General features: G+C 35.3%; 1 protein-coding gene and 1 long non-coding RNA gene across 2 annotated transcripts; both read right to left on the reverse strand.

Annotated features, from left to right (window-relative positions):
- Positions 1-1,076: 1,076 nt before the first annotated feature.
- Positions 1,077-24,438, reverse strand: LOC114580696. The gene is made up of 2 exons (XR_003702228.1): positions 24,396-24,438; positions 1,077-1,290 (listed from the first exon to the last, which is right to left on the reverse strand). It is a non-coding gene; the product is annotated as an uncharacterized LOC114580696 (long non-coding RNA).
- Positions 1,118-20,526, reverse strand: LOC110099264 (very-long-chain aldehyde decarbonylase GL1-8). Its single transcript, XM_020826355.2, has 8 exons — positions 20,369-20,526; positions 16,964-17,101; positions 10,653-10,798; positions 10,254-10,373; positions 9,956-10,168; positions 9,791-9,871; positions 1,563-1,639; positions 1,118-1,488 (listed from the first exon to the last, which is right to left on the reverse strand). Exons 1-7 carry the CDS (start codon positions 20,393-20,395, stop codon positions 1,570-1,572), a joined length of 795 nt encoding a protein of 264 aa, XP_020682014.1. The 5' UTR covers positions 20,396-20,526; the 3' UTR covers positions 1,118-1,488; positions 1,563-1,569.
- Positions 24,439-25,138: the final 700 nt, after the last annotated feature.

A 25,138-nucleotide genomic window follows, 5' to 3' on the forward strand; every position in this document is an offset into this window, starting at 1 on the left:
GCAACTGAAAGCTCGCCACATCCCGCTTATAAAAGATAGGGCCTCTGTTGCTATTAATACCACGTAGCAATTAGATAAAGACCTGTCCTCAGTTTACAACCTCGCCATTAGGAGAGATTATTCTGTGCGAACACCGAACAGGGGAGAGATTATGCTGTGCGAACACCAGATGGGAGAACCGTCCTGTTTATGCTTAGGTACTAAGTGGCACCGAACTGCTATACCGCTCAGTACTACGCTCAGTATCAGACATGACATATTTTTATTGGGGTCTAAATTCCCCACATAATAATTTTTCCGCCACTAGGCGTACAAAATGAGCCCCTCATAATAGAGTTCGATCATCAGATATGTTTCCAGTAAACATTTTTTATCCCAGGTTTAATCAGACATGCTAGAACGATTTTTTTTAGCTCCAACTAAAGTTCCTAACAATATACACTTAAATAAATGTCCACGCTTAAACACAGTTCACCTTAATTTATTAGTTAAAAATTTTGACTATCAATTAAGAGATATTGTGTTCAATGTTTATGTTTAATATGTGTAAGTTTATCTTTAATTGACTCAAAACTCAAAAAAAAAAAAAAAAAAAGTCCACATTTGTACAGTATCAGCTACAATAGGAATCATGTAATTATATAATATTAAGGTAGTTGACGTGCAATAAATCCCTCCAAATAAAACTCCAATAGGTCAGGAACAACACAAATCTAATGTGAGTGCTCTACGTGAAAAACAATCATGCAGAATGCACTCACAGCCATATGCTTTAGGTTACCCCGACATTAATTTCATGAGACCCACCTTCAAGACAAAGTAATCTGTGCCAATAAAAATGCGCCATGTCATCCCAAAAGCATACCACGCTCAGTATCAAATGGTACCGGACAGTTCTCCCGTCCGGTGTCCGCATAGAATAATCTCTCCACCTTCAAGATGGTACAAGTAAGCTAAGATCGAAATCCAAAAATCAGCTTTAATCCACCATTGTATCAAAATAGATTGGGATATATATATATATAAGCATAAAATATAGATTATTAAAAGGCAATATATTTTTTTGCCTATGAAAGGAATACACAAACAAAGTTCAACATTCAATAAAATATAATCGAAAAGAACAAAAAATTAAACTTGATGAAAAGAGGAAAAACCAGCATATCAGTTCATCTGCACTGTAGCAAGGTAGCATAACCATAATGCATTTCAGAAGCAAATCACACGGCAGAATCAAAAGCTGAGGCATGATCGTCTATGCAAAATGCAGCTCTCTCTCTCTCTCTCTCTCTCAAGCACGCAGATGAATTCAATAGAAACTTCCACAATTCAGAAGACCACAAAAATGATCAAGAAAAAGAATCAGTGTGCCAATAACCCAATATCTTCAGTCCACTCGACACCAATAGCTGCTTGTACATATATTCGTTCCAATGGATAGCTTATAGTAGAATATTGCTATATAACACTAGAACAGAAGCACATTCCCTGATTACAATATTGAAGTAAGTTAGCAACAAAAATATGTCCCAGAAAAGTGCATAATGCTAAAAAGAATGTACCTCTTTCTCATAGAGATTTCCCTTCTTGGCTCTGCAGGGCCTTCTGCTTCCGATAATCCCCATCAGTGCCAAATATCCTGGAATGCATTCAGATTCAAGTAATTGAGATCAAATGATCCATGTACATCTTATAAGGATAAGGAACTAACCATATAGATTTCTATGCTGGAAAACAGTGAACAGATTCGTAAATGACCCAGAAAAAAACTAATAATAAATTATTTATACAGGAAAAAAACAAACTTTATCAAAACAAAAATGTCCCTAATACAAGCCCTCAAAATTATCATTTATAACATTTAATTTCATAATGTCAGTAGTATCACAATCCCGTACGGAAAGCATTCAGTCACATAAATCAAGTGGGGAAAAACTTTGTCAAGTTCTGGGGGTGAGGACAGAGAAATGAGCAGGGGAATAGCAACAAAGGAACGAGCTATTCCTCATGAATAGCGGCATAGGATAAGTACAGTGAAATTGAATACGCACACACCAAAAAAGCACATTATGACTTCAAGAACAGTACTCAGCCGTAAATAATGCATAGAAAGAACAGAAAAATGCTCCAAACGATTAAAGAATTAACAGTAAGCCAGAAAATCATAAAACCCAACCCTTGCACTATCAATAAGCTAATTTGCTTGTCATAGCACACCATATTGCGCTTAAGACAACAAGTATAAACCCTCATATCTCCATCAAACTTGTATGACTTGAAATAATGCAACTCCGATGAATTTAGATTTAATATTTATATTTATCAATCATATCAGGGCGTAGATGTAGAGTTTGTCGCAATATAATCCATGAATTATCACATGCAGGTCCATCAAGTCAGCACACAAGATTCTCTTTCCAGTAGCAGCAGGTCTCATTTGCGCAGCCTCAATATTTTGTCCATATTTGTTTCCCTTTGAATCCCATTTTTGACAATCTTTGGCCTTTAGAAAGCTAAGAGAAAGATCTATAGATCTCCAGTTCACATGTCATGCCAGATCGGATTGTATCTTGATGAAAAATTATAATCTTTTTCATGGCATACATATAGAATAAATTTATATTTTTCATAAGAGACCTTTAGCCACACATCATGTATTCTTTTTTTTTTTTTTTTTTTAAAGAATCATGTATTCTTACACGATCCAACAAACAAAAACAAATCAGGAATAAATTTTACCACGTTACCTAAAATCAGACGCAATAGTGATTTACGTCAAAAATAGCAAAAGATGCAATAACAAGATGAAACGGAGTAAATTCTGTGTTTCGGTACATGAAGGATAATCCAATTAACTAATAAAATAACAATTTTGGAAAACATAAAAATTACTAAGCTGAGAACATGGCATCATACATTGAAATAATATAACAATCAATCACTAAATTAGCCTACCTCACACCAATCCAGACAATCAACTGCCTTTACAGCATAACCATCATCATTAAACTTTTTTATTTTTTTTTCTCGAAGAGCCCTCCACATAACCATAGGATCCCAACTAAGACCAGTTGATGGCATACAAATAGAATAAATTTATATTTTTCATAAGAAACCTTTAGCCTCACATCATGTATTCATTTTTTTTGTCTTTAGTACCCTATCTATTGGGATTGACACCCTCAATGCAAGGTATGCTTAAAAATATATTAAATTTATTTATTTTTTGTGAGAATATGCTTGTGCGAGTTCAAAAAAAAAAAAAAAATCGTGGCCTTGAGAGGAGGGGTGGTGATGCTCAAGCGACGAGATGTCATTGCAAATCTATCAAGGATCGGGAATACCAAAAGTTTTAGGTTCATGCAACTCTAAACATGTATTTTAACAGGTACAAATTTCATAACTTTTTTTTTGTTTACTATGGTAATGTATTGCTTCTTGCTTCTAGTTTCTATAATGGATGGTTATCTACTTTCTAAATCTGATTACTTTGCATCTAAGTGAGCTTTTATTTTCATTTATTATTTTTTAAATCATATTTGTGTTAAAATATTTCTGCGTGCCCTTCTATTTTTGTTGAAATATCATGTGCCTTGCTAAGGAGAGCTTCCAGGCTATCCCAATCCTCCTCATCGGGAATCCTCTTGGATATGTGTTCTTCAGCTTACATCTCTATAATATTATTATGAGAAAAGTTAATTATTAAATAATTTAACAGCTATATAGGCTTTGTGCAGCATCAATTATATTATTTGTACAAGAATGGCTAATAAAAGATCTTTCGAACCATAATTAAAATTGTTACAGCCTACGACCCAAATACATAGTATCTAGGACTTGTTAGAACAATTATTGTAATTTTTTATGAATTTAAATTGGTAGTATATATAATCATAGATTGTACAATCAATCATCCAATAAATAAATTTTCAAGCTTAAACTTAATAAATTTTATTTGAATTTGATTATAAATTTTAAGAAAACTTGGGAACTGAATATCCCCTCAATATTCCCTCATTGGGGCAAATTAAGGAGTTGAATCCAATTGTCATTCGCCAACATCAAACCCCATTCTCAAACTTTCAAGTCAAATTCTATGGCAAAACAAGAGCAAGAGCCACATTGTTATTTTTTTTTTTGTGCAAGGCTTTTGCGAAGCACCAAATCTTTTTTCAAGGACAAATATTACAACAAAATAAATTTATTTTTCAAATAATACTTCATTGGATTGACAAAGTCTTGGAAGACTTGGTGTGCCACCATTATAACATTTCTTTAGGTAGCACTCAATCGCAAGGGGAGTGTGACTGGGTAATGATTTCAAAGTTACCCACCCTGCCCGTCCCTTTCATGTTGTGGCATCCATGAATTTTATTGTGTTTAGACGCTTATAGGGCATATATCATCTCAATTATGCCTCTAGGAGGCAAATGATCTGACTTGATTAGTATTAAGTGTTTTGATTATATCTACCCGTTTTTTATAATTTTAAAAATTTTACAAGTAAAGAAATGCAGATTTTGTACTTAACCCCACCTAGAATGGAATGGATATGACTTGGAATCCTTAACATAATTTTGTGTGAATTTTGAAGATTTTTTAAAATTTTTGGGTTAAAACAATACCTAAGAGCATCTCATTATTTATTAAGAGTAATTTGAGTAATGCAAAAAAATGCAAGGACGCTTTAGCAACACTGTCAGGTTTGGTCAATATTGACCGTTGAAGTGGCATTAATCATTAGCATAATGTCAATTAGCTAACATTGTGTCATTGGAGTGCACCAAAAAGAGATGATGAAAATTAATTACAAAACCACAACCATTTGTATAGGTTGACTTGTGATGGACAGGTTGAGCCGGTCCATTCACAACAGTCAACCCTGCTTTGGGCCTAATAAAACTCTCCCTATTTTCCCCCCAAAATTTGAATTTACTCCTTCATGTTTTCCCCCCTACGTTCTCCTTTGACAAGTGATCCACTCCGTTAATTCTCCTCCCTTTCCAACCTGGCAACCGCCCCCCTCACTTGGGCCCACACCCTTGACCGTCTGGCCTTCCCACCCTTGTTCTGAGCCGCCCGCCTACTGGGTTGAGCCAGATCTGTTTTGGGCCGGCTGTAGTGAATGGACCGGCTCAACCAATCCATCAACTGGGTCAACATCAACAACCATCACACATTACTTGATGATTAGCAAGGTCAGATCAGCTACACTAGGATGAAGTAATTATCTTTATGGTTTTTTTACATTATTGTAGACAACTTTTTGGAGGATGATCGTTCAAATGAATGGGTCCATCATTCGTACAATTCACTAAGAGATCTTCATGAAGGGTATTCAAATAAAGGACTTCATTGGGAATCATGCGAGTTGCAAGTTGATCATTTAATAGATGAGGCCCATTATTTTGAGAATGAACAAAGGTCAAAGAGTTTTGTACACCATCCATTCTTTTTTCCTTCATCAAAGGTGAGAGTGTGACGAGTTCTTACATGAATCATGTTTGGACAACCCAACAAAGTTGTGGTTTCATTTTCAACGAAAATGAGAAAATAAGGTACTTTGACATTTTTTTTTTAAGTCCATAGAGGTTTTTTCCTTATCAAGAAATATTAAATATTCCCACCACACCCTATATGGACAGTAAACAAGGCACCAAGGTTAAGGGGCCCTCCCAACATTAGAAGAAAAGCATCTATTGGCGGTTCTAGAGGCTCTAGGAAAGTTGGTTCTCCCACCATGGATTTAGCCTCAAAGTAAATACTATTTCTTTACATGGCTGCTTCTATATTATTTTATTAATTTTAAGAAACTTCTAAGATATTTAAATGAAAACTGCAGTTGTGAACAAGAACAAGCTAAAGATATATTAAACTTAAAAATGTTAACAACTAAAATTTAAAAATATTCATTGTTTTAGAAAATGGATAAATTTCTACTTTATTACAACATAAATCACAATAAATTTGAAATTGTTCAAATTTCTTCAAATAGAAAAATATAAACCCAAGTCCAGTGTTTACAAAATGCCAAGCAGAATGAAATGCACAAGGGCTCCTTTTTGCTTCAATATGCAAAACGCAAAGCAAAGAGGGGCTTTACAAATTAGTGTTCATAATTTGTACATCATATATGCATATATTGCATGCATACAATCATGGTTTAAAATTGCACAATATGAGGCTCGCCTTGAGGCCCGCCTTTGCGCAATTCCAGTAAAAAACGTCTCGATGCTTACGCCTCGAGTTTTTTTTATGAGGCTTGCGCCTCAACTTGGTTAAGGCCCGCCTCGCCTCACGCTATATATATATATATTAAAACTTACATAAATCTTGAAGTAAATGCCCGACATTCGACTCTATAGGAGAGGAGGAAGGGAAGAGAGCAGTTCACCATAATGATGATTCAAATGAAGAACCCCTTAGTGATGACAGTGCTGATGACTTATGAGTTCTTATGTGATATGTCATTGCTATTTATTTTTTAAAATTGGAATTATATGTTAATGAAAAGAATACTGGGATTTGGAAAAGATAGAATTTTGAGTTGAACTATATTTCATGTTGTCTTATTATTGAGATATTTTGATTTCACTTCATATCTTATGCTTTTTTTATGTTTTATATTATTCACTCATTAGTATATAAAAAATTTATCATTTTATGTTTACGCAATCTTTTGATTTTGAGGCTTACGCCTCAAAACGCCTTGAGGCTTACGCCTCGCCTCACGAATGAAAAACATCTCAATACCCGAATAAGCAATTTTAAACATTGGGAGATACAAAACATTAGCAAAAATTATCGTACCAGACAAACACAACAATTTGCATTATATGCATATATTTTTGCAAGAACGTGATATGCCATAAATATATGTCATAAAATACGTGATTAAATTAAATTTTCTTTTCAATTTTCAATCTTATATTGAATGTGTGATTCCTTAAGTATTGTTGTACAAATGCAACAGCCTAATTCATAGGAATGTCATCTCCTTGTACTAGCAGGAGGCATGATTTTTTCTTTTTTTTAGTACTTTCATTCTTTGTTCCTATTTCATCTACATAATTTGATATTGGTCTATTTGTGATCTTAATTTCATTCAAGTTTGATCAAATTGAAATTCTATTTGTGCAAACTAAATAAAAATTGCTTACTGATTTTACGTGATTAATTTTTTTATTGATAGCTTTAGATTTACTCGATCATGTTATTGTCATTCGAGTTATAATTCTTGTGTTTATTGTTTATATAAAAATAAGCTAGTTCTTGAAATATTTAGTAAGTTATGATCTATGAATTCTTAAGTTCCCTTACAAGAATTCATACAACACAGTATATTAGTTATAACCCTGAGTTGTCATACATCAAACTGACATCAGTTTTTAAGTTACGTTAATATGTCACTTAGAAGAGAGGCTATTTATCAGGGTAACTTGATACATCATCGAAGGGATTGCATTATGACAAGATTCTAAAATAAATTGGTTGAATTATTGAAAAAGAAAACCATTTATAAGATGACCTTAACATAGTTAATGCACGAATTAACGCATCAGGAAATAAAGTTCATACATGTAAGCCTATAATAAATACCAATAATAATGATGTACCTATTCATTTGAATGCTAATTCTATTAAAAGACAAGTCAAGATATTTAACAAATGCTTATAAAAATCATAGAAGCCAAGGTTTTGGCATAAATGATGATATAATAATAAAAATTAAAACTAAGGTGTTCATTTATGATGATAAAATTGATCATATATCTTTTGTTGATGGGTTATTATATTTAGATAAGTTGTTTGAATGCAAAATCATTTCAAATGAATGACAAGATATACAAAAGCAAATTTTAATTAGACCCTGCAGGTGGTACTAGAGAGGGGCGGCGACAGGTTTGCATGGACATTGGGAGGTTTTTTTTTTTGAAAATGCAATACCTTTTAATGTTGCTACATCGCCTGCCTACTTCAGTATGATGCGGTCTGTAGGATTGTATGGAAGAGGGTTAAAAGCACCTTCTATGTATGAGTTGCGCACTTGGATTTTAAAGGAGGAGTTGCAGAACACCGAGCGAACCATTGGTGAGATTAAAAGGACATGGATTGAGACAGGTGTGACTATAATGTCAGATGGATGGTCTGACATGAAGAGTAGGAGTTTGATAGGAGTCTGACATGACTTCATTTTATATGTTTTTTGTATTTTGGGAGTTTTGTTAAACTGATATTTTGTGATTTTGTACTTTGGGACATAATTTTATTGCATCTACTTTCTTATTTTCCATTATTGCTATTATTTTCCTGCTAAAATCCTTAATTTTTCATTTACGCAATTCTGTGTTCGTGAGGCTTACGCCTCAGACCGCCTCGAGGCTTACGCCTGGCCTCACGGACGAAAACCGCCTCGAGGCGCAGTTACGCAATTTTAAACCTTGGTTGCAGGTATCAGATATTACTTAACTTGTTGTCAAAGTAATTGTAGCTTCATATGACTATTTATTTATAAATCATTGCCTTTATTAATGTTGTTGTTAGGAAAATTATGTGAAGATGGGATTTGCTTATAAATTATTGTCTTTTTTACATAGGTAATTGCTTTTACTATAAATGTGTTTGTTCATAGATATGTTCACGAACGTGTTTGTTTGATAGTTTAAAAAAATTCATTAAATGTGTTCAGAACATGCTCGATGTAATCGTTTGTTAGGAAGCTCGATAAAGCTCGTTTGTTAAGTTAATGAACATCTAAAAGTAGAGCTCGTTTATAGCTCGTTCATGTTTGTTTGTTTAAAGCTCAACAAGCACTAAACAAACTAACATGAACTGACAATGAACCGAACTTGAACACTCATTAATTTAAATGAACCAAACATGAACACAAACAATAAAGCTCGAACAAACATAAACCAAACTTGAACAAGCAGATGCTAAATGAACACAAACATGAGCACTCACATACTCGGCTCGGCTCGATTCGTTTGCAGCCCTACCAAATCCAAGTAGTTTGGATATTGGTTGTGATGGAAACAACAAAAATTGAAAGAAATAGAAAAAAAAGAGAATTAAAAGCACTTCTACAAATAGCAAAGATTGTGGGACAGGCCTCATCTTTCTAAAGAAAACTAAAGTAGAATTTTAACCAATTAAAGTACCTGCAAAAAGAAATTCTACAATACGAACGCAGAAAAATTGCAGCACAGAACGTAAAGAATGAGCAGCTAACTGAAAGGAGAATGACAACACAAGATGGAGATCGCCCAGAACAAAATTAGAAGTATAATTAACAGCACGCACCATGAATTGAATTTTGAAAGGTGATATCCAACAATAACTGGATGGATATGATCCAAAGTAGAAGCGAAGGATAAAAGTTGATACGCACCCTAAACTAAAACCCCACCCACTATCACCCCAAAAGAAAAAAAAAAGGAATGATACGGCATCACAAAAATTTGCTTGATCGGGCACGAATCTCGAGGCAAAAGCTAGTTGGAAACTTCAAAATTAATTCCGAGAGCACTCGAACTCCGATTTCAGCGAACTTATAGTCAAACTGAGCATCTCGGAAATACGAACTCAACGACACCAAGATCAACCCAATCCAAGCCCAAATGGGTCCAAATCATGGACCCGAAGCGTTGTCTCACTTATCTAATTGTGTGCTGGATCTTCGTGCAATACTAAGACATTAAACTATATTTCTCTACCGCCGCGAATACTCCAAGACGCAACAAGGAAGAACACACAACCATGATTATATGAATAGAATGCCACATATTACCTGTCCATGTAAGTGAAAGTCGAAGAGTAGTTTCCTGATTTGGTGTAGAGAACACGATGGTGAAAATCATGAAATTCAGCGCTGCACAGATACGTAATCAATGTTAGAATAGTGCATGTAGGGCACTGTAAAAGTAATCAGGGAAAACAAACCATTAGTACTAACCCTCCGTATATAGGAAGAAAGTTTGAAAGGCTCCACGGGAAATGGTAGCCACAATGAGCTTCAACGGTCTCCAACACTCTCAATACCATCCATAACCAAAGAGTAAAGAGATGTGGCCCCGTAAGAGCAGGGCCAACTATGGTGGCAAAGCCCAAGAACAAAATTTCAGCAGGATGCGCATACTCAGATGTCAATCCAAATGGTGTAGCATATCTGGAAGTAATTAGTGCATTAAGAATAGCACTGGTCTAAAATTATATAACATCAAACGAAAAATCTACCAAATCAAGTAGCTTACTCATGATGCACACTGTGGACATGCTTATACAGCCATTTCGTGTGAAGTACCCTATGCCCCCAATAAAACACAAAGTCCTCCAGAATGAAATAGAATACAACTTGCGATAAGATCACATACCTACAGAACCACAACTGATTAATCAAAGCACATATACGACCAACCGGCAATCCTAACTAAACCAACAAAATATTGTATGTCAACTAAACCAACAACACGTTGTATGTCAGGCACATTCCTCCGCTCACAGCACATTTTTTCAGCTCTCATAAAAGTTAAGTTTCTCAAGTAATTTTGCAAATATGCCTCAAGAGAAAAGACAAATTTATACACTAGTAAGAAAATTAGACATTTAAACAAAAAGAAACTTCAATTACATCAAGAGAGGCATGAAAATACCAGTGTGGAAGTGGAAGTGAAGTTTTCAGGCCCATCCATCTAAAAACAGGGTAAGAAAATATCATAACAGGTAAATTCACGCATAAATGATACAGGACCAGACGCAAGATGCATTTCTCCTGAGCATCAGGGGTGTTATTCTTTCTCTGCAAAAAAGCCCATATCATCATGTCAGACGTGCATATTAACAAGAGATGATTCATTTATATCACCGACCAACATCATTTCCATTAAATTGAAATATTCTATAAAGCTAGCACAAAACACGATGAAATAACGGAACCATGAGCACCTTCCCACCCAAATAAATTAAAAAAAAAAAGCATAGAAACCATGTATGCCAATGAAGTGCATTGAGGACTCAATCGCAAAATTAGCATGATTTACAAAAAAAATCTTGAAAAAATTAACTTACCAACGGTTATACTTAGAAAATGAAAATATGAGCATCTTTTACAAGTAAAAAATTCTAGAATACCTATCGAAATAATTGGATGGCCTAATGCTGGCTAATATAATGAAGAAAAACAACGATAACATAGCAGAGGAAATATGTAATTTTACACTAACAGAAATTTAGGATACAAATTTCAGAAAAGATCTTCAGCAAGTAAATGCAGATCGGCTCAGGTAAAGAAGCTGCAACAAGAAGGAAAAGGTAGTTGATTCAATGAAACTTGTAATTCACATTTACACAGGAAAAGGTTAAGAGATTTTGGTTAACACAAAAAAAGGTTCAGTGATCTTAGTTTAATTGTGGTGGTTAAAATAGAGAAATATCTCTAGAGTACTACATGTACAAGGTCCCCTTGGACGAAGAAACTCATGGATGTCGAATAGGATCCTTCTGTCAGGTTGGGTTGACTACCTCCTCTGACTAAGTAGACCAGGGATCACAATGGCCCAGGACGACATAACCATGAGATCTTGATCGGGTCCATTATCCATTCCCCCACCATCACTTTAAGTGCAAGATGGTGAATTTTCTAATTTTAAATATCAAATCTTCAAATTCCCAAATTCCTTACGCCCATGCTGCTACTATATGCCGGATACCGCGTATCTACGGATACGACGTATTCACTGATGACTAGCCTTAATTGAAAGTTATCTCAAATTACCGAGATGGGTAATTAACTATAAGGGCTTGCGCCTATAGGAAACCAGAACTCAGATCATGAAGTCCTCGCAAAATGAGGGTGAAATCTCTAGGTAGTGCCTTATCTACAAACCCATCTGCCTTCCCAAAATATACCCCGGAACTTGATCCATTAAAACTCCCCCGAAGAAAAGCAGGCGGGGGAGGTCGGGGCCGAATTTTCGAAGCCCACATTGTACAACATTGAGAGCTACATTGGACTGAAAGCTGATGATGAAAATTACCAAATTACTATAATGCAAGGGGAGCATAATAGAATAGTCCAGGATGGACTAATCCAACCGGCCCCTGCATTACAACAGGCGAAAGCCTACTGTTCTGCCTGGTTCAAAGCCCACAGCTTTGGTGAGGGGGGTGGGGGGTCCACTGCCTAATGAAGAGAGAGAGAAAGAGAGGGGGCGGCTGGGGGGAATTTTGAATTAGGGAGGGATGTTTAGTCCTTTGGAGTTACTTTTTTGTTGGCTTTAAGTAGAACTTTTGCATTAGGGTTGGGGTTATCATCTATGTTGCTGAATTTTCTGTGGGAGGCTTCGACGTCTTGGGCTCTAGCAACGCTAGAGATTTAAGCCCAGCGACGCTAGAGATTTGGGAGAGATCGATCCTCCTCTCGAATCGAGGATCAATTGTATCTTGGTATTTTCCTTCTGTTTCATCCATTATTATGAGTTTTCTCGTAATTTTGCTCGATTTGTTTGGAGTATCTTGGTGGAAGATCGTTGAAATCTCAATATTGGTAAGAAACACCGATGTTCTACAAGTGTTTCCTATCAAATTGACATCAGAGAGGTTTACAGGATATTTTGGTAGTTTCCTGCAGTTGTTTTTCTATTTTGAACCGTTATTTATGCTGTTTTTGGGGTCAAAATCCGGAATTTTGAGTATGATAAAGATCCGAGTATCGATGGCGGCCAAGAAGGTGGATGCTTTGGAAGAACGTCCTGAGGGGGAGATGTATCAAATCAAGGCGACAGTGGAGGATATAATTTCCTCCATGGAAGGCAAATTCTCGAATCTCTAAGATATGGTGAAGAAGATATGGGATCTTCAAAACCAAACAGCAGCATCGGAGGCAAGAGTGCAGGTGGGAAGAAGCACGAATTCTAAAATTCGTAGGGATGAAAATGATGTGGAGATTGTAGAGGGAGAAGGGAGAATATCCCATCTGAAACCTTTCCAGAGAGAGGAGAGAGATGGAAGGTATGGGGAGAGACGTGTATATGTGGGGTATGAGCAAAGTGGCGCTGATTTTGAAGGAAGGAGAGGGGAAATCAAAGAAGGGTTTGGGTATAAACGTGGAAGTGATGATTGGGACACCTGGGAGGGGGGGGGACCACCCACTTAGGGAAGGAGAAACTATGGGAAAATGGAGGGGATCCGAAGGTAAGGAAGTTGAAGATGTCTATCTTTGAGAGAGAGGATGCACACGGATAGATTTATGAGGAGATATTTCGCCTATGTTTGGAAAGGAAGGTGTTGTCTTGGTACCAGTGGAGAGACATGAGGCGGCCTATATGGAGTTGGAGGGAGTTCAAAGAGTGCTTATTAGAACATTTCCGAGCCAATAAGAGAGGGGGCTTCTATGAGCAATTCTTCGCCAACTATATTAGTTGTCTGAGACAATTATGGAGGAAAATTTCATGAAAAGACTCAAATCAGAGATTTGGGCAATAGTGAGAGTCATGAGGCCTCATGAATTGGGAGAGACTATGGAGCTAGCTTAGCTGGTGGAGGATCAGAAGTACCAGCAGAGGGGAGCCAGAGATGGCAGTTCAGGATGACTACCACTTTCTTAGCACCCAAGGGGCGGCAACCTTCATGAGACCCTAAGGGAGAGGCCTGTAGGAGATGGAAGTGGGGGAAACATCAAAAAGATGACTGAGAGGGAAGTGTGGGAAAAGAGGGAGAAGGGATTATGCTTCTGATGTGATGAGAAGTATACTCCGGGGCACAGATGTAGGAACCAAACTCTTCAGGTTCTCACCGTCTGTGATGACGATGAAGCTAAGGAGGGAGGTGGGAGTGAGACATGGGTAGAGGAGGACGACAAGCTGCATATAGACGTGGCAGAAGTCTCCCTGAACTCAGTGGTAGGAATCATCCTGAGTCATACCATGAAGGTGAAGGGAAAAATAGCAGACCGGGAGGTAGTAGTGTTGATTGACAGTGGGGCTACCCACAATTTCATCTTCAATCAGGTCATAGACTAATTGAGGGTGACATTGGTGGATACAGGGTGCTATAGAGTGATGATGGGCATGGGGAAGGTGGAGATAAACAAGGACATCTATAGGGGAATAGTGCTGACCATACAGGGGGTTCAGGTAAGGGAGGATTTCATCCCATTGGATTTAGACAGCACTGATGTCATCCTGGGGATGAAGTGGTTGTAAGCCTTGTGAAATACCAAGGTTAACTAGGTAGCATTGACCATGGAGCTGGTGGTGAAGGGGAGAAGAGAAGTGATCAGGGGAGATGAGGGGTTATCCAAAGCCATGGTGTCCCTCAAAATCCTGGTAAGAAGCATACAGGAGGTGGGGAGGTTTTCTGGTGGAGCTATAGAGATTAGAAGGAATCAGATTGGAGAAGGGGGAGACATTTCTTTTTCAGTACAGTTGCTGATATAGCAATTCAATGAGGTCTTTCAGCCACCTTAAAGATTGCCACCACTAAGGGAGCAGGAGCATGCCATCACTCTGAGGGAAGGGGTGTCACCCATCAGTGTTAGGTCATATCACTACCCTCAATTTCAGAAGGATGAAATTGAGAAATTGAGAAATTGATCAAATAAATACTGGATGCAGGGATTATCAAGCCTAGTGTAAGCCTTTTTCTAACCCAATCTTACAAAAAGGACGAGAGTTGGAAGTTTTGTGTGGACTATAGGGCTTTGAATGAGGAGACTATGCTAGACAAGTTTCCCATCCCAGTGATAGATGAGCTATTGGATAAGCTGTGTGGGGCAGTTATCTTCACCAATATAGATCTAAATTCTAGATACCATCAAATTCGAATGAAAGGGGAGGACATGCTGAATACTACTTTCAAAACTAATGAGGGGCATTATGAGTTCTTGTGATGCCTTTTGTCCTCATTAATGCCCTAGCTACATTCCAGTCACTTATGAACAGAATGTTCCGACCATATCTAAGGAGATTTATGATGGTTTTCTTTGACAATATCCTAATGTATAGCAGGTCAAATGAGGAACATTGGGAGCATTTGAGGACGATCCTAGAGGTGTTACAAGAGCAACAACTGAGGGCCAATTTGAAGAAATATTGCTTTACACAAGCCAGTGTTGAGTACTTAGGACATGTAATATCTCGGGAGGGTGTGGCTGCTGATCAGACTAAGATTGAGGCAATGCTAACTAAAGAATCTGAGGGAGCTAAAGAGTTTTCTAAGGCTGATATAATACTTCAGGAGGTTCGTGAGGGCTATAGCACCATCACGTGGCCACTGACAGAACAGTTGAAGAAAGATAGCTTTTTGTGGGGGCAAATGAGCACAACAGCTTTTAAGAGATTGAAGAAGGCCATGATCACTGTACCGATCTTGACCCTACCAGATTTCAATAAGGTTTTTGTAGTAGAGATGAACGCATCAGGGTATGGATTGGCAGCAGTACTCATGCGGAAGCCAACGACCCATTGCTTACTTCAGCTAGGTCTTGACAACTAGAGTCAACCTAAAGTCAGTCTACGAGAGAGATAATGGTTATTATGCTAAACATCCAGAAGTGGCGACCTTACTTGTTAGGTTGACATTTGATTATCAGCACGAACCAGTGGAGCCTGACGTTCTTGTTGAAGCAGAGGATGGTAACAAAGGAGCACCATAGATGGTTGTCAAAGTTATTGGAATATGATTTTGAAATCCAGTATAGACCCAGGATAGAGAAGAAGGCGGTGGATGCCTTGTCCAGATGTATGGGAGAGCTACAGGGCATGGTCATGTTGATACCACTAATGTTGGATTGGAGGGCCATTAAGGAGGAGAATGTGGGATGAGGAGCTGGGGAGGATTAGGGCAATTTTACTAAAGGATGGAGAGGCTCTATTGTACCATAAGAGATTTGTGATGCCTAGAACGTCAGACATATTCCACACCTACTGCATGAGTTTCATAGGAGCGTTGTTCGGGGTCACTAGTGGATGCAGAAGACTAGCAGTAGAGTTGTATTGGAAAGGGATGCACAGAGATGTGGTGGGGATGGTAGCCAATTGTAAGGTACGTCAGAGGAATAAGTATATGACTATGGCTTCATGGGGATTATTTCAACCCTTGGCTCTACCAGATTAGGTGTGGGAGGATGTCTCCATGGATTTTATAGACGGGCTATCCCATTCTGAAGGGTTCATAAAGATGATACCATTTTTTATAAAGTATTTTGGAGTTTTGTAATCAAAGATGACACTTTTTATAATAAAGGGCTATATGATTTACATTTTGTTAATTATTCAGTCTTGTTATTTAGTTAGTTAACTTTCATTATCATTTTTTAATTTATTTTAATATGACAAATGAAAAAATATATAAAATAATAATATAATCTCACATACACCCTAATACCCAAAATGCACTCACATTTAATTGTTAGAATTAACTTCAACTATTACTTTTAACATTGTGATCAAATTAAGATATTTTCTAATGGTCGGGGATTATATTGAGTCATTATGAAAGTCTAGGACTAAATTAGATATTTACTAATAGTCATGGGGTTTATTTTAGGCTTTTACTAATAAAAGTTGCTATTGAATTGCAGCCAGCCACCATGTAACAGGATATCCAGTGACCCATAGCTGAAAGGAGGAATGCAACTGACACCAACAATAACTTATATCAAAAGATCTAGTCATGGACAATCAAAATCATCCTTGAAAATTTTTCCTACCAAATCCATACACGGAAACAAGTCAGAAATGCATATGAAGCTATAAAAATAATTACAGTTGGTTAAGATGAAACGTATCCCAAGCAAGCAATACAACATGGAAAATTGCAACCTCTGTCTGCAAGGAAAATGCATGGAGTTGCTCACATACAAAATGAATACATACAAGCACTTAAAAAAAACCAGTACACAAGAACAAAAGATAATAATGTTCTTTTCAAAGCTGAAACAAAAAGGTTAAAAGTTGTAAACAACCTGAATTTTGTATTTGCTGAAAAGTCCTGTCCTCTCAAAACATATAGAAGGAAGTCCAGAAAGGAAGAACACACTTTCATGAATAATGAAGGAACCAAATGTAGCCAATTGAAAGTCACTGAAATGAGTGATTAGAAACTGCAAATGGAAAGAATAATGGTAAATTATCCAATTACATAACATTCAAGCTAATGGTAACTCTACAGTAAATAGCAAAAAGCAAGGATGTAATTAATAACAACAACAAGATAAAGTCTTTATCCCACTATGTGGGGTCGTCTACAGGAATCTTTTTTCTTCATTGTGCCCTGTAAAAAGGCAATTACAAGTTAATCAAGTTCAACAGTGACACATTGCAGGCTTTCAAATATAATCTTTTTGGACACTAGTTCATCTCCAATGGCGTGATTTTGTTTTCGAGTTAATCATTCATAGATGGCAACCCATGTGAAAAGGCAAGCATAGGAAAAGTGCCCAAACAATTTCCAGCTATCATAATCATTCTCAGAGGTGACCATGCATGCAATCATCATCGCTTATAAGAAATGAGATTGTGATGCAATCGAAGCATTGGGCTTGTGTTTTCCATATCCTGCAATAGGAGCAATTATGAACACAATCGTTGTGCCCAAACTTATTTTCTGACAATTATGATGAACTTTACCACCATTATGGCTCCTTAAATAAACCGCAGGGAAAGTTACCCTCCCCACACCAAATTTGCTTATGTATGATATGGGGGGAAGTCAAGGACCAGCCCCACTCAATGCCACCACTACCAAAGACTTTCCAACAACTTCATCCGCCTCCAGCTAGGGTTAAGATCATCGACTATCACTTGTAACTGCCTCAAACAATAGAGGAAATTGAAGCCCCATATGTTCGCTAGGTTCAAACAAAGAGAGAAGAAGTTTGGGGTAAATAAGCTTGGATAAATCTACCCAACTTCAACCTAGGGAAGTCAGTCCGAGTCAAACCCAAATCTATCGTGGCCATGCAGTTCTTAACAAAAAGATATGCATCAATCATCAAACTAGAGCAGCAAGAATCTTGAGGCTGCAATGGTGGATGGATCATTTCAAGCGAAGGATGCAAGCACATAGCTAAGGCTACCGCTATCTTAGCAAGAGCGGCAAATTCTAGAATGCCTGGAGGCCAGATCCTTAGCATAACAATTAAAGTTAATTTGGAACTACCAAATTCAGCTCTCTTAATTCCCAAAGTATCATCAGCTCAAGCTAATAAAGGGATCTCAATGTGAGTTTTCATTCATTCAAAGTATCAGTAACTTTAAAATTCTTTCAATTTTCTTCAAGGTCTTAATTAAGAAGCAAGGAAATGAGAAGATTCCTAGCAAGATTGCCCTTCCCTTTATTTGTGCGTCGTAGGCTATCATAAATAGTTAATTGATAAATATATTTTATCAATAAATTAATTGATATATTTATCAAAATTTATCTATATGAAAATTTCACGATTTGCTTTAAATTTAATGAAGCAAGCATATCAAACTTCTCAAATGATGAAAACTTTAGTTATAAAATAGAATTATTGAATAGTAACTCTAAACAAGCAATAATTAAATGATTTCACAAAGCATCGATTTCGAGGTTAATCATAATTCATGACATGAACCAACTCCAAACAGCTAAACTCAAAAGGTATTAATACAACCTTTCACACTAGCGATAAATTTTCAATGGTTGTGACGTTTGGATAGAGGAGATGCAATTTGAATTAAAAAAAAAAAACAAAGCTGTAATACTTTGCACGATTATTATTATATAACTTTAATCAAAAGATAACCAATTGGTATGTCTTTTCATATTACGTTAAACGCAAATCCGAAAAAAAAAAAGAAACTATCAATTCATCGTCTTCAATGGATTTAGATGAAAACAATGAACAATGAAGAATTAACAAACGACTGAATCACTATTATCATTAAAGCTTTGAAATTCATATATATAATTCTGAATTTCTCAAAAATGACTTAAATTCCTAAACAAAATAGTTTTAAAATTTTTGACAATTAATTTACGTAGAGAAATCTTTTTTTTTTAATGAAAAAATCTCAAACGAAGATTCCTTTTGATCGAAAAACTCAAACAATCAATTAAATGATTAGTGAAAACTATTTTTTCATTGATTCAACATGACAATCAGACTCTGATACCACTTGTAAGATTTAATGGAGACGAAAAATAATTTCATTGACTCCGAAATGCATGTCAAATCATCGAAAAAATTATTGTAAGCATACATGAATCCATTGAAATGCATAATTGAGGTTTTCGGTCTTCCACTTTGAAGCGACATTCTCCAAAAATGCGTGACACCCCTTCTTTTCACTCAAGATGGGAAATGAGAACTACTCCGCTTAAATTGGGGACCAGAACCCATTTATATTTTAAATGTATTTATTTTATTTCAACCCATCATTAAAATAAAAACAAATACTTGGCCTCTACACAATATTTAATTTCATATAAATTTAATTGAGATGTCACATAAGCCAAATAATAACTTAATTCTTAAATAGATCACGAATTTAATTGGCTTATTTTTAGATAGCTACTAATGTATAATATCTTATTTATATGTATATATTTAATGGGCCCACATATAGAAATTTTCCAACATGCCCTTGATATAAATAACATGAAAAAAGAATTGATGCTTCGTGCTTGTTATATATGTTAGCAGCCTAATTACATATAACTCCAACATAAAACACCGGACTGAAATAATTCTTAGGAAAAATAAAAACACCAGCCTCTTGGTCACGTGATATTGTTGAGTTCAGATGTTCAAATCACAGCCAAAAAAAAAGAGTTCTAGAAAATATCATGAAATTATGATTCCCTTAAGAAAGGTTTAGTCCAAATTAATTGCAATGCATTCCTTGTGTAAACCACTAAACAACAAACATTGCAACAAAATGTCAAAAAAATAATTTAATTTCAGAAGCCCTTGCAAGTACAAGCAGCTCCCAAATCAAAAATGTTTCCAACGCATAATCCCAGCAATTATTGCTCATGCTCCAGCGTTTCACAACAACCAGTACCACAACCTTCTATTTCCATTAATGACTTCAAGCCATGCCCTCACTTTTGCAGTCAACCTTGTCCATATCAGCAACCACCCATCCAAAGCTACAGTTCCTCACATCCAACACCACCACTTCAACCAATCGCCACTAAACAGAAGCCACAACTACAAACCCGAATTTATTAAATCAAACCAAGATTCCTCCAATGCACAGCCGCACAGAAGCTTCAGCATCCAAGACGGATTCAACAAAAAACACTCATCGCGAAAAACTCCAATATCAAACCAAACAACCACGGATCTGACAAGCATTATTAGGGTTCTCGTAAACGGAGAGGAGAAGAAGTGCATTACCTGCCAACAGTAATCGAGGAAAGCCATCGGCGGCGGCGGCCAATCCGATCGCCGAAAAAACACAGCGCGATCGACGATCGTGGAGAAGAGAGAGAAAGAGGCTCGAGGGGAAATCTTAAGCAGGCTTTAGAACTGAACCAAGCTTTTGGCGAGGCCGATAAGATGCGGGAGATGATTAGGTGTGGGGTTCATATTTATTGCAGATGCAAAGCGAGGCGAAACCTCGTTGGACAGGCATTTTCTGCCGCTCGGTTCATGACGTCACGGAGCCCTGGCCAATGGTCTTTTTTTTCTTTTATATTTTTCAAGTTGAATGGCCAAAAAATAATTTTAATTATATTTTTAAAAATTTAATCAATCAAATTAGAAAAAAAAATTATAAATAAATGCCCCCATAAAAAATAATTACAATATACTATAAGTCCTAAATTTTATTTTAAATTAATAATAATTTATAAACAACTTATATTGAATCCAGCAAAATATGATAAGAAGATATCATAACAAATATTTTTCCCATTAAATTAGCTATTATTGGCCCCATTTTTTGTCGATTATAATTTATCTTAACCTGGAAAAGATAAAAAAAAAAACTAGTTTTTTGTTCTTTTCTAAATTATAAAATCAAAGTGCTTTAATGGGAGAAATTTGATTTGATATGCCTCATGATGAATAAAATGAAAGAAATAAGCTAGAAAGTTTAGTTCAAACAAATAACATGACTTAGATCCTTAGTACTTAAAATTGATTTGAATAATAAAATTTGATCAAAATTGAGATCAGAAGCTATAAAAACATTGATTTTATGATCAAACATTATTCTAACAGAAGTGAATATTAATTGTTTCCCTATCTAATAAACTATAGAATGCAATTTTAATTCCATGGTGATCAAATTTAATTTTGATTAAAAAATGAGAACACATGCCATAAAAATTTCAATCCATGATCAAGCATTATTTGAATTTAATTCGAATCAAATATTAATATTTCTTATTCGAAAAAAAATTTCGTCAATGTTCGAACATGATTCAAATAAGAAAAGAGGATTTGAGCTGCTTCAGTTTGTCATTTATTGTTGGCTCAGTTCTAAAAGTTGTTCATATTAAGGTAGGTCACACTATTTCTATCTAAATTTTCAAAAATATATAATTTTCCCAAATTTTTTTATGAAGTTTATATTTTCATTATCTAAAAACAAATATAGCTTTACACTGATAAAACTTTCACTGTATAAATTTTTATATGCTATAGAGACATCAGTTTTGAATAGTTAAACAATTTTTTGGGAAATTTTACTCCATTAGTTTTAGAATTTATACATTTTTATTGAATAAAAATAATTTGTACTATGAAAAATAATATTGTATTATAATTAGAGTCTTAAAACACTATTTTGTAAGATTCTTGATAATTTAGTAAAATTTTGAAATAGTATATTTTCCCTCAATACTATGTTCAATTGTGTGCAATTATAGCAATTTTAGAAATTAAAAAATACTTTCAGTTTCATATGCAATGAATTACGTGTTATATTGATTAATTTATATGAGCTTTAATGTGAAAAATATCTGTTGCAAGATATAAGAGGCCGAAATCTTTTGGATTCTATCTTATGCAGGGAATCTAGAGTGCTCTAAAAATTTGTTTGTTGGGAGTTGTAGGAGACCAGAATCTTAGATTCTATTTGAAAAAGAGGGAAATCTATATCTTGGGAATTATAAGATGTGGATTCATAAATTTTATCAGAAAGAAGGGGAAACTTTGTTATATTCTATTCTGTGAAATAAAGTTCATATGAAATTTTAGTTTATTGAATTTCTCGGTATTATTATTTAAATTTTTAGATAACTACTATGCTATTATGATTTACTAAGGATAGTAAATTGTAATATTACATTTCATAATTTTGGAAAGTGTTTAGCAAAATAAATATTTAAAAATTAAGATCAATATTTATGGCTTGTTGAGCTATTTTAGTTTCCTGTGATTTTGCATTTTGTTTTTAGGGCTTCAAAAAAGAATGAGCTTGTTGAATAACAATTTCAAGAATCTGATATGAGTTTACAGGCATTTTTTCTTTTGATTTTGCACAGTCATGACTAGTTTTTATTACTCTGATTTGTAGCTTTTGTCTATAATCATGCATTATGATTGTATATGTATTTTTTTATGATAAACGAAAAGCAAATTTTTTGAATAAATTTATTTTTAGTACTGGATGTTATTAGCAGCAATGTATTTACTATTATTTTTAAGTTGAATAGGAAGAAGATACCTGAAAACTTTCCAAAACTTAGATATTGGGATTCACATGTTACGGCTCAACATGGAAGGAACTGTCTAATCTATGGGTCTTATCGAGTTTGGTTGTGATAGGGCTGAGGTTTGTTGGTGATAGTCTGGCTAAGGTCCGACAGCGACTGCCTATTGGATGTCTAGTGATGATCGGCCTATGAAAGTATGTTGGCTAGGACTGGGCAGCAATGGTTCACCAGTTATGATGTTCCAAGACTCATGACTTAGATCTCTTTTGAATCTCTATCCCAAGGTCCACGCCCCAAAGGTCTTTCTCTAAAGTCTCCTTTATATAGAGAGTATATGTTTATTTATAAATTTTGAGAGTTACATGTGTCACAACCTGGCCCGATATGACATAATATCACACAGGTCATATCGTGTCCAATTGTGACAAGATTGACCCCAAGATCAATTCGAATAAGCACAAAAACAAATCTTCCAAAGTATCTATTATACAAAGCCATTATATTATAAAACTGAAGGCTACTGAATCTAAAAAATAATTATATATATTTCATCCAAAAATATCTACAATATGAAGCCTATTAGCATTTGGCAATAACCAACAAAACAACTAAACGCTAAGACTGTAAAAATAGACTAACCAAAAAGGCATGCCTACATCACAAATCGGAGTTTGCTATCCAAACTACTTAGCTTACTCATTACCCTTTCACTGGCCTGAAAAATGGAAGCAAAAGAAAGAACAAGCTAACATGGCTCAATAGGCTATCACAAATTAAAACAAAAATCAATAACTAAAACAAAAAGAAAATTAAAAAATATTGTGCTATAAAATAAACTAAAGTACTGTATGGAAAACTGAAACTGAAACATAAGCTGAAACTGAACTTCATAAGCATTTAAAAAATTTTGAAAGCTGTACTAAAACCAAATGAATTATAAGCATATATTCATTTTCTCAGAATGGCTGTTAACCCAAATTTTTATACATATTTATCGCTTCGTTAACAGAATCCCATCTCTATAGCTCACAGGCCCCGGCATAATAGAATCCTACCTTGATCGATAACTTGTGTCGACAAAGTAGAATCCCACTTTGATCGCCAACTAGTGTCAGCATAATAAAATCCCCCCTCGGTCGGTCGTTGGCACCGGCATAATAGAATCCCACATTAGTCGCCCAATGGCGTCGGCATAACTAAACAACGCATTACATCACATCATCACACCTTTCCTTTACCATTATACACATTTTTATCCATTTCATTAATTAAAGAATAATTGGACTCAATTAAAAAATTATAAAAATGAGTTAACGATAAACAACAGAAATACTACTGAGCAAAAATACACAATTTTCAAACATAATCAAATTAAACGAGTTTGTATAAAACATCATTATAAGACTTTAAAACTTTAATCATACAACAGTACTATTTTTCAGAGTCTGAATTATTTTTTATTCAATAACAATTACACAAAAAAAAAATGCCCGGCGAAAATCTTCAAGAAAAAACTCAAAATGTTCGTAATTACCAGCACTATAACATATAAAAAAGTTATGCGATGAAAGTTCTTTCAATACAAAGTTATTCCCATTTTTTCGTAATGAAAATATAAATTTTATCAAATAAATCCTAAAAAATATCAAATTACTGAAAACTGAGATAGGCAAAATGACACCCGCCTCAAGGTGAACAACTTTTTCAACTAACCTGACGGCTAAAATCAACCTAAAGCATCCTCTTTTCCTCTCCAAAACCTCTCTCTCTCTCTCTCTCTCTCTCTCTCTCTCTCTTTCAAAGCTCAAAAACTCGGCTATAACCCTGCAATGTCACTATTTCACGTCTGATACTATAGCAACATCGAGATGCTTGGCCAGCTAGCACTGAGGCGCTCAAATAATAACATTTCTCATAATTAGTTAAAATACACACCAAATACTTAAAGACTCATTCTAAAACATATACGATCATTTTCATGCATAAAAATACTCCTAAAGTAATACAAATGAGTTCAAAACTTAAAAAATCAAATATTTACCTTTTTTCAATCGAGTCAACTGGTCTAAACTAAACTTTGATCCTAATGGTCTCACAACATGCTTCAGAAATATGGAGAAAATACAAGTTAAATTCGGAGTGCTTCATCGATCCCCTCGTAGAGCATTCGTCAAGCATTTAAGTGCCCTAATGATATTAGAATTAAACAATCTTAGGCTCATTAGATTTGTTTCATTGAGTCGCTCGATTTAGTTATAAGCATACAATATTTGGATATCATTTGATAACCCAATTTATATTCAGAAGCTTCCGATTGTATATTAAGTCGTTGATTTAAGCATATTTATACTTGGATTGAACCGATTTTGGTGCTGTTGAGTTCTTCTCTTCGAGTCGTTCAGCTTGACTATAAATTTGCCAAAATTAGAGTTTGGATATCCCAAATTTAATTTTGAATGTTTCCAATTCAAACATGCATTAAAATTCTCAAGACAATTTTTTA

The sequence above is a fragment of the Dendrobium catenatum genome, unplaced genomic scaffold, assembly GCF_001605985.2.
Source record: "Dendrobium catenatum unplaced genomic scaffold, ASM160598v2 fragScaff_scaffold_1211, whole genome shotgun sequence".
Taxonomy (NCBI): Eukaryota; Viridiplantae; Streptophyta; class Magnoliopsida; order Asparagales; family Orchidaceae; genus Dendrobium; species Dendrobium catenatum.